Consider the following 10875-nt stretch of genomic DNA (forward strand, 5'->3'; position numbering starts at 1 on the left):
ACCCAATATACAAGTTTGAACGTTGGTAGGTAGACTTACAAATTTGAGAACATTTAAACTGCTGCAACGGCCAACGGGTCATTCCACAGGGAATCTATCTATCAAGAGACTGATCTTTTAATGTACACTACCGAAGCACGTTTCCGTTTTCAACTCAGAACACTTTGTGGAATTGATTAGGCCATTCTGGTCTCGTCCTTGTAACAAAATTCATACAAATCTAACAAATATGCGAGCATGTTGCATATTTATATTCTTGGCAGTTGAGGTATTAACTAGACGAGTATTATATATAATACAAATTAAGACCTGTTGGGTAGAGAATTCAACATAATGTCTCAAATTTACGTAGGACATCGAAGCTGGGTATCAATCTCCATCCTCATGCCTACGATCCGTCCATGAAAACAGCACCATACCCGCTAGCCTTAATGAACTTCTTCAACAAAAGTACAACAATGGCAATTGTAAGCCCAACCGCAGCCCATGTGAACAGGCGCTCATCGTTTGGCCTAGGTGCTCTCGGTCCTGACCTCCGCAGGAGCTGCACGCTCGAGGATTCAGCCTGAATCCGCACAGGTGCCACCGAGCCCTCGGGTATGGGATTCAATTGCCCCGGCGCTTCATCCACTTCTTCGACAATCCTATCACCCACATCCAAACTTGCAATGGCTTCCCCAGCAGCGACTGCACCTGCATCTTGGGGGTTCTGGTTTGCATCGTCCTCTTTGTTGGTAGCATTTTCTTTGGAAGCCTGTGAAGGGTTGAGCTGAGGAACAGGAGGTGCCTTGCTTAGCATATACTCGTGTATCTGTGACCCAAAAAAAAAAAAAAAAATTGTTAGTATGAAATCTTACACGAGAAACATAGAACTGGTGGAGATTGCAGGTCATTGCAAACCTCATCAATCAGCTTTTGCCGTTCCGGAGTGCCAAATTTTGGGGCAGCTTCACGAGATTTGATTGCAAGAGCATGCCTTTCTTCTTTCTTGTAGTCTAATGAGCCCAATGCACCATTAGGATTGGTGGGCATGAATGCAATTAGAGCCACTAAAGCAGTCCGAACTGCAAAGAGCGATATGCACCCACATTGAATAAAACTTATTTAACACAAGAAGCATGCCAGCTTAATTGATATCTTCACTATCATTCCATTGAATAATGATCTTGAGAATCTTTAGGCATCCTAATTCATCATTTTCCAGCATACTTGAAATTCCTAAACATTATTCACTGCTTCAAATATTCCAAGAGAATTCTCATGCATGAAGAGATAAATGGCATATGACACAAGAGCCATATCATGCATAGCACTTATAAAGTTGCATGCAGCCATACAACTGAACGACTAACTATTCAGGTTTTGCTTTGAATCAAACTTCCAGGTACTTCACCTGACTGAATTTCATAGATAATTTTGGGTAAAAACAAGGATTCAATACACCCAAAAAAATAACAAGAGCAAATTTGCAAAATTAAAACTTGATGCCTGCCAATGCTCATGGGTGATGATTTGATATGCTCAGGGATTTGGGAATAACTGAAATGCATTGACATGGCTTGTGGGTACATAATCACTTCACAAACTACAATCCAAAAACGTGTCAAGATAAATGAGTTTACCACTCCATGATGGCTGCCAATGCTCAGGATGATGATTTGATATGCTTAGGCATATCTTAGTTTGTGTCTCAAAGCGACCATTAGGCTGAAACAAGGGCCGAAAGCAATGTTAGCATATCATCAAAAGAAAAGATGCATTTCTTGTGAAGATTGTCAAAAGGGAGGATAATGTGTGTGGCTAAAATAACAATAATGATGATAACATGACCTCAATACTTTAAAAGTTTGTCCAGTAAGATTTTCTTAAAATAGGGAATATTACCGTCAACAGCATAAAAGAGGGCGGTTTAAATGGATACTCTGCAGGCAGTTGGATTCGTCCATGGTAAATGCCCCCCTCAAACTCAGTATCACGGGGGCCGCTGATTGCAAATTGCCATTCAAATATATTCTCCTGAACACATTTTATACCTTTAATACTATGGACACCATAAACAGAGAACTGGATAAATTGTCAAGTATGACAGAAGTATGAACTGCAAATATGGGAAATTATAAAATCTGGAAACATGCCAAAATAACAGAAATAATCAGTGCTTTGAGACATTGATTGTAGAATGAATTCACTTCTGACCATTAGATCATTCAAAGATCAGACCACCAATTCAAGGCCTCATGTTGCTTGCTACGCATTGAAATTAAGCCTTTCGAAATGGATTCAAGGATTACTTTCATGCCAATCCTGGGAACTTAATGTCCAGCAATCATGCTAATCACAAAAATCACACCGATCAATGTGCCAAAACCAAAGTCTAAAGCTTTGTGCTCTAACATGTAATCTTTCTTTCTTTTTCCCCAAAAGAAATAGTTTGATAACATACTTGCACAAGTACTCCAGATGAGGGTGGCCATGTGCATTACAGCAACATATTTGCTTATCAGCCACTTCCCTAATTTGTGACATAACCACATATGCTTCAAAAAGACTGTCAGACAGTTCAACCAATAACACAGGAAAACAGTTTTGTAAAAGTGCCTTTGCAGAGGCACAGACAAGAAACCCATAGCACTGCAAATTACAAATAGTGCACAGCACCATGCAAACATATGGGCATATGCATGTTTGTTGTACGCTATACTTTTAATTCCATGTAGATACATATGGTTGTAACATGCTAATGCAGAGAATCTGTATGTGCCTTAAACAATAGGGATAAGATCAACTAATAACTTTCAAGAAATTCATTCCTCTAGAACCTTAAAAATTTAGAACTTGAATCATAGAATCGAACTTAGATCAGGACACAAATTTTTTTTTTTTGGGGGGGGGGGGGGGGGTTGTTGTGGAGGGTGGAGAACTTATCCAAGCACCTAAGCTATTGTTCAGGAGAGGGCAATGGAAAATTGAACAAAAAGATTAGAATGGAGTGTAGAATTGGGGGGGGGGGGGGTTCAAAAGTAATGGAAAAATACTTTTTTCTTCGCAAGAGTAGTGTTAATGGATGAACGAGAAATATAAAATGACAAATAGCAATTATACCCTCTTGACATATGTACATTAAATGAGATTAGCTTAGCTTTTATTCTATTTCAATCAATAAGCATACAAATCGAAGACAAGTTTTCTAATAAATTAAAAATGCCAACAAATCTTTTGAATTGATGAGATGAAGGGATGCTAGCATCAAAAAAGAGAAGAAGAATGCTAAAAGGTGATTCAGAAGCTAGACAAGAAATGAATAAATATATATGGTTTTGCTAAGTAAAGGTAAATTTCAATTTTCATAAAATAATTCAGATTAATGTCTGATACGCCAAAAGTAGAAAGAGCGAACGAGTTTGCATCTATTCCATCCCGTTGTTGTCTCTCCCAATCAGGGAGAAGTCCTTCCACCCATTTCTCCTCCCGAAACACCCTGTAACTAACAAGTAGAAAAATTGAAGAATTCTAGGTATCCCCAAACTAATATCCACATATTAAGCCATCAAATTCTCACAAGTCTTAATCATATAAAAGATTCGCACCAGAGATTGCAGCTGCAGACGTCCGGAGATTTATACATACATACATACATATATATATATATATACATATAAAGGCCTAAATTGACAGAAATCATCAGAATTTAACGATTCAAACAAAGAGTAATACAATTATTGCTCCTATAGAAAAATCCAGCATAATTAAAATTAATCGACCAAATAAATGAAGAAAAAGCAGCGATCTAGACACAAGACAAACAAAACGCACGAAGTTAAGAATCCAACAGCAAAATCCTCCAAATCCTAATAATTATCCAATAGATACCCTTCCGGATCGATCCATAAAAGGCACAGAAAAAAAAGAAAAAACATCCGTGAATTTGAACGAGGACAGCAATATATCCTCGATCAAATCCTTCAAAACCTGGGTTAACAGAATCGAGAAAGAAACAAAACGCCAAGAAAACAAAAGAAGAAGAAGAAGAAGAAGAAGAAGAACCTCGAGAGGGAGACTCATGAAATCATCGGAGGGATTGGATTGCATCTCCTTCACCTCCTGTAGAATCCGCTTCACCGCCGGGTTCTTCACATTGTACTTGTTTTCCGACGACTCCATCTTCGCTGCCCCGGATCCAACCGCACCAGATCACCTCCCCCCCCCCCCCTCTCTCTCGCAGCACAGAAGCTAAATCACCTTTACGTATATGTATATACATACACAACTTCAGATCGGATTTGTTCTCCGAATGTATACGCAGAAAGAGGGCTCCTTCTGTTCTGAGGATGAGATTTTTTTAACTTGACCGACCGGTGCCTTAGTGGACTTGACACGTCATTTGGACGCAGAGCTGCCCACGCGGCGGTATCCTGTTGGTTGATCACATTGCCGCTCTCTCTTGAGAGAAGCTTCGTGGGACGTTCCCTGCCATTTAATTCCATTTTTACCCTTTTGTTTTGGCTTACAAATTGCATTTGTACTTAATCATGTGCATAAATATGGATATATTAGAAAATGGAATTGATTGTATAATAAATAAATACTAATAACGAGCAGAGATTTACGGTTTTATTAGTCGCTTCTGAATTTGATTCAGATATATGTTTTTGAATAATATCTAGTAATTAAAATTATAATATAAAAATAAAAATTAAATGTAATTTTTTTTATACAAGCCCCATAAATTATTCCATTACACAAATTATCTAAATTTATCTTTCATCCCTTTAATTTTCACAAGCAATTGTAATTTGGACTGGATAAATTAATTTAACTGACTAATTTATAAGATTTGTAAAATGATTCGAATTCGCCAAGACTCACTGCAGTGGCGGAGCCACGTTTTGGTCAGTTGAGGCTTTGGTCCCGGTTGGCTTTTTTATTTTTTTATATATAATAATATAAATAATTATAATTCTTATAAACTGTAGTGGCGGAGCCACGTTTTGGCCAGCTGGGACCTTGGCCCCAATTAGCTTTTTTATTTTTTTATATATAATAGTATAAATAATTATAATTTTTATAATTTAACCAGAGCTAAAATTAACCCTTATCCGAACTAAAATTATTCTTTGGCTTTACCATTGACTCATTGCACTTACCTTTGGTAAAAATTGAGATTAAAGACTATTCGATTAGGTGGGTGGTTTTGAAGAACTCTTAATTATTTTTTAAATATATTATTTATTTTATTAAATATTAAAAATATATAAACATGTTAAAAATATTATCTATTATATATAAAAACATATATAAATATTATATATTCTATTTAAACAAATAAGTTAGCTTATGAAACATTGTCAACAAAAGTGTGATTTTCAAAATATGCAAATATTATTTAAATTATATTTTTTTTTATTTATACATGCATAATAACAAAGGATATCCTTTTAAGTCTTAAATTGTTTTATAAATTATTTACATATGCATAATATAATATTTTGAATTTTAGTAGAACAGATTGGGTTCAAAGAGTTTCAATCTCACTTTAATTTTTATTAATTTTTTATTTATTATAATTGTGACTCAGAATTTAAATTTGATTATGATTATAATTTTTAATTTGATTGTGATTATAATGTTGTTAAATTTAATTTTGATTGAAATTTATCTCACCTGAAAAAATATTCTCTTGAATTATCTTTTAATCAAGATAAATTTTTTTATGTATTTTTATAGATGATTTAAGTCTATAAATAAGTATTAAATACTTTAAAATTAGTTGTAACAATATCACTTTTGTAATATCAATATCAAATTAGTGATATTCCATTCTTTCTGTTTATGATTTTTTCACGTAAAATTCTGTATTTGTTTATATGATTGATGATTCGATTATGATTTATTTTTTTATCCAAAATTGTAACAATTTTAGTGGGAATGACGTTTTTATGAGATATAAGAAATAGTTGCTGATAATAAAATTATTTTTCTAAAAAATGTAATATATACAAAACATGTGTATGCCTTTCTTATTAGTTAATTTTTTTTAAAAAAAAAATTTATTTTCTCTGGAGCGGATGCTATCAATTCATAACTTTGTGAATGTGCGTTTAATTTATCTTTAGAAAAATCAGGTAAACAATTAAATATGTAGGTTGCCACGTATTAACGGTTGTTTGCCACGTGGAGACAGACCCAACAGTCCACTTGGCTTCCAGGCGTCTCCACCCGCCATGCTCCACCGCTTGCTGGTTCATGTCCTAGCCGAGAAGAACCAATTTTCAGAGAAAATTTGTGACAAACTGCCAGAGATTTCAATGGAGACGAGGCGGAGCCCGGCGAACAAAGTTCCGACGATCGAATCATGGTTGAGAAAGCACACTCTGGCTTATACCGGAGCCACCGGACACCTTTTCATCCACTCCATCCGAGACGGCACGCTTGACCTCACTCTCTTCAAGCGCTGGATGGTGCATTTTTGTACCTGCCCTTATTCTTAATCTTCTATCTTTTGCTTGTGGTCGATACGGTTAGCAGAATTGGGAATATGGGTTACAGATTGAATTGTGTTTGAGAGAGAGAGAGAGAGAGAGGGAGGCAAAGATAATGGCTTCCCCCTTCTTTGTGCCCGTTTTGTGTTTGATTGTTGGTTTGAGAAAGGACAGGGGAAAAAGTTTCGGGGTTTCGTACTAGTTTTTATCTTCTTGGGTCCTATTTGGTTCTTACTTTGGACGTCGGAAAGGAAGAGAAGCAAAATTTAAAGAAAAATGAAGTCTTTTTCGCCCCCTTGTTTCCCTTTGATTTGCTTTCTAGAAAATAATAGAATTCTTTCTAGTATTTTAGTATCTTTGACTTCCAATCAGCCTAGGTTGTGGAGGAAAAAGAATATAAAAGAAATGGGGAGAGAGAATGGAAAAACAACATATGGAGGTGTTGAAGTTAAATTTTGTTTATTTTATTTGTTGGGTTAAAAAAGAAAAAGAGGAGAAAATGAAGTGATGTTTGGACCCATTGACAAATTCTAGTTCCAAACACAAGAGTAGAATATAAGTTCTCCTTCCATTATATGCCTAATTTGTTTCAAAACTAAACACAGGGAAATAACCACTTTCGTCTCTCACCTTCTTTTCCACACAGTCAATCGGGGCCTTCTGAAAATGTTGTCAGTTCTTTGTGTTCGTTCTCATTGTTTCATTCAATTTATGTTGTGCTCATTTCAGTTAGAAAAAATGGAAACTAAACACGTTGTGTGGTTTTGCTTGAAAATTTTCCTTCTTAAATGTAGGAACAGGATTATATATTCGAGAGAGCTCTTGTGCCTTTTGCGGCGAGTGTGTTGGTGAAGGCTTGGAAGGCGTCTGATGATGGTTCTGATATGGAAGCCATATTGGGTGGTATGGCTTCTTTGAATGACGAGCTTGCCTGGTTCAAGAACGAAGCCTCCAAGTGGGGCATCTCTCTATCCGGCATTGTTCCTCATGATGCCATTATTCGCTATTGCAGGTACCATAGCCCAAACTGATGGACATTCTCAGCCCATATGGCATATATGCAATCAATTGTGATCAGACATTTAGGTCTAGTTAAATATTTTCCTGTATTTGACCAATTTTGGTGTAATCGCTGACCGCTAAGTAATTATTTGACATTCGTACTTTCCTCATGGCATCCCAACTTGAACCGATGAACTTCTTGTCTTAAAAGAGCGACCTTGCCCATCCTACAAAAGCTCACGGCTGTGTACTTCCTTCATTGGTTATCTAAAATTCTTGTCCAGGGGACTTTTGGTCTGTTTTTGCTCTATGCAGCCGAACAATTTGCTCTACAAATACAATTATTGTAAACTTATGCATTTATTTCACTTGTAGTGGATCAAAGTTTTTATTTCCCCACCTACTATTTCTCAGCTATTGAAGATTATTATTGTTTATCTGAAAACAGATGTTTGAAAAAAATCATTTCAGGAAAATTTGTTCAATCTGTAGGATGGGAAAATTATATATACCTAACAGAGTATTTGTGTTTTTAATTCATTGTATTTTTACTTTGTAGCTTTGTATATTAGCATTTTAGCTGCTGTTAGTTTGTATTTTGTTTCTTGTTATTTCAGTTGTTGCTGAGCAATGGCATTTTTGTAATATTGATGTATTAGTTTTAGGACTACTATTTAAAGGCCGAGATCTCAATAATGGAAAGATCATGAGGCTATTATCCCTTTGTTCCTCTTCTTTGCTTTGGTATGGTATCAGAGCATTCAAAACCCTAGGTTTGCGATTCCGTCCGTTGATCACGATATTATTGTTTTGGATCCAAAAATTGAGAAACAGAACCTAAAAAAATTGAGAAATCAAGCCATTTACAAAACCTAAAAAAACTTGCATCTTCACATGTTTTTTTAAGTTTTTTCCCATGCAAGCTAACATCCAATTACGATTGCTTATCTACTTTTGTATTAAGCTTGCTTTTGCTTTCCATAATTACTGGGCATGTTAAACTAAAGTGATCTTGCGTCTCAGATAAGAGAAAACTACTATTTAGAGATGCTTATGGAAACTTTTAAGGGAGCACCATTTGAAAGTTAGGAATAAGATTCTAATTATACTAGCAAGCATTACTTGTTTATCTTCGGTTTCTACTCTGAGGAAAGAGATCCACTAGGGCCCTGGAAATAAGTATAATGACTGTCAGTACCTCTTTCTTTTTAGGTTTTGAGATGTCACCACCACCAAGTTGTTGAATGATTTTTGTTGTGTTACAGATTTATGGAGAGCCTAATGGGCCTAGAAGTTGAATACACAGTGGCTATAACAGCAGTTTGGGCCATTCAAACTGTTTATCATGATGGTTTCATTCACTGTTCGGAAGAAGACTCAAAAAAACCAAAAGAATTAAGGGAAACTTGTAAAAGATGGGCCAGCGATGCATTTGGTGACTATTGTCTCTCTCTCCAAGAAATAGCTAATATGTGCCTGGAGAAAGCGCCAGATGATGTAGTCTCAAAAGCCGAAGTAGTTTTTCTAAGTGTTCTTGAACATGAAGTTGAGTTTTGGAACATGGGCTATGGAAAAGCTTGAGTACTCCAATCAGCAATGCGATAACATCATACTAGTAAGTCTGCTGTTCCTGTTTGCCAAGACACACTATTGTTGTTTTTATGCATAAGCTAATAGTGTCTTAAGCGCTTCTCATTGTAACCGATACCCCTACTAGTTTGAAGTTCAAGTTATGCTAGTCTTTTATTTGAAGATGACTGATGTCGTGTTATCTGGAATTAATTAGTTTAACAGGTTACCTGAATGATTAGGTCCGTTTATGTCCCCTGTTCATTCTTCTCTCCTGATTTTGTTGTGTAAAACAAATATGTCTACTGCCCAGTCATGAATCGGATAGTGAATCACATGAAAGTAATTCAGCATGTATGGTCTATCCTACAGAAGTAATCAGAAGAAGCAGGACAAATCCAAAGAAAACCATGCACATAATAAACACACCAAATCAAACCAGAGTTGATCATGAATAAGGTGCTTAGGCGTGAATTGATGGAAAGAGCCATTAAAACTTACAGACATGTTCCATCTTATTTGAAGTAACTAGAACCAGAAGCAGGACGACCCGAGATAAAACCGTACACCCAAATATAACGAAGCAAATAACAAAACCGGAACTGAACCCGGGAAAACCTAGTGGGATGTGTACAATATTATCTATGTACAGGCCCTTGTGAACATTACTGAATGTTATAACAGTGGCTAGTGTTCAAAACTGGAAGAAGCCAGTGGAAGCCATGAGAGGCAGAGACTGGTGAGGAAGCAGCCATGGTTGTGGATTACGTTGGGGAGCGTCTTTCAGATACCCACAAACGTAGCTCGAAACAATTTCCAGGGACTCCAACCTGTTCCTTAATTCATCGCGGTGCGTTGTTAAAATACGGTTCTCTGTTTCAACTGCCATGAATTGTTGGCTAATGAAATTGAGTTTTTGAACAATCTCGTTGTTGTTATTCTGGAGGAAGGTGATTTGGCCGACGAGATCTTTGATGTGCTGCTCTCTCTTCATCCTTGACCGCCTTGCTGATTCGCGGTTTGATATCATTCTCTTCCTCTTTTTCTCATCCACTATTGGGTGTTGCTCATCACCTTCTGATGATGAGCTAGTAGCATGCTTTGGCATTTCCACAATCTGTATAAGGTGAATCGAGTGCTAGAGAAACAGAAACTGATACTTTGAAGATGGTTCTGAAGGCTTTGGCGATAAAAATTCTAAGAAATTAGAGTACTAAGAACTTAGACGACTAACGAGAAAACATAGAACCAATAAAGGAAAACAACAGAGAAGGATTGAACAAGCCGAATTCGTTGCAGATGTACGGGGAAACTCATATCATGAGCAGGATTAGCAATGGTTTCTACTGCAAATAGAAAGCATCAAAATGATTAAAATCATCAATGGAACATCAAGAACAATTCAGAAGGAAAAACCCTTGAGCCAGGGAAGGTGAAGATTTTGGGGGGTCTATCCAGTGGGGAATTTATAAGATGGATGAGCTATTTTCAGGGTGAAGGAATCTTCCTAGTCAGAATAATTGGGATGACAAGTATGACTTTGCTTGGCCAACCAGTGGGAAATAAAAATAAAATTATGTCCATTTCCTGATGTTGGTATTCTGGATAAGTATCAAACTTAGTCAATTCTAGTTTCAAATTTAAAATTTACCATTTTCCCAAAAAGCATTCTGAAACTGCTCGGTCATTGTTATATTGCTTAAATCTGATAAAAGTTGCCACCAGGTGTATCATTTGCTCCTATAGTTTATCATAAGAAAGCACACAGATCTGAGATCTGCAGCTCAAAAGTAAAGCAAGGACACTTCTTTGTCATTTCTTCTCT

At 36.4% G+C, this 10875-nt stretch overlaps 3 protein-coding genes across 3 annotated transcripts; 1 reads left to right on the forward strand and 2 right to left on the reverse strand.

Annotated features, from left to right (window-relative positions):
• Positions 1–140: 140 nt before the first annotated feature.
• LOC127812084 (ubiquitin-conjugating enzyme E2 32) lies at positions 141–4324 on the reverse strand. The gene is made up of 5 exons (XM_052352401.1): positions 4045–4324; positions 1885–2016; positions 1623–1707; positions 901–1064; positions 141–811 (listed from the first exon to the last, which is right to left on the reverse strand). Exons 1-5 carry the CDS (start codon positions 4159–4161, stop codon positions 389–391), a joined length of 921 nt encoding a protein of 306 aa, XP_052208361.1. The 5' UTR covers positions 4162–4324; the 3' UTR covers positions 141–388.
• Positions 4325–6150: 1826 nt separating this feature from the next.
• Positions 6151–9828, forward strand: LOC127810831 (probable bifunctional TENA-E protein). Its single transcript, XM_052350395.1, has 3 exons — positions 6151–6458; positions 7274–7491; positions 8747–9828. Exons 1-3 carry the CDS (start codon positions 6222–6224, stop codon positions 9060–9062), a joined length of 771 nt encoding a protein of 256 aa, XP_052206355.1. The 5' UTR covers positions 6151–6221; the 3' UTR covers positions 9063–9828.
• LOC127810832 (bZIP transcription factor 2-like) lies at positions 9541–10504 on the reverse strand. The gene has a single exon (XM_052350396.1). It carries the CDS (start codon positions 10156–10158, stop codon positions 9745–9747), a length of 414 nt encoding a protein of 137 aa, XP_052206356.1. The 5' UTR covers positions 10159–10504; the 3' UTR covers positions 9541–9744.
• Between the last annotated feature and the right edge of the window lie 371 nt (positions 10505–10875).

This window comes from Diospyros lotus, chromosome 10, assembly GCF_014633365.1.
Source record: "Diospyros lotus cultivar Yz01 chromosome 10, ASM1463336v1, whole genome shotgun sequence".
Taxonomy (NCBI): Eukaryota; Viridiplantae; Streptophyta; class Magnoliopsida; order Ericales; family Ebenaceae; genus Diospyros; species Diospyros lotus.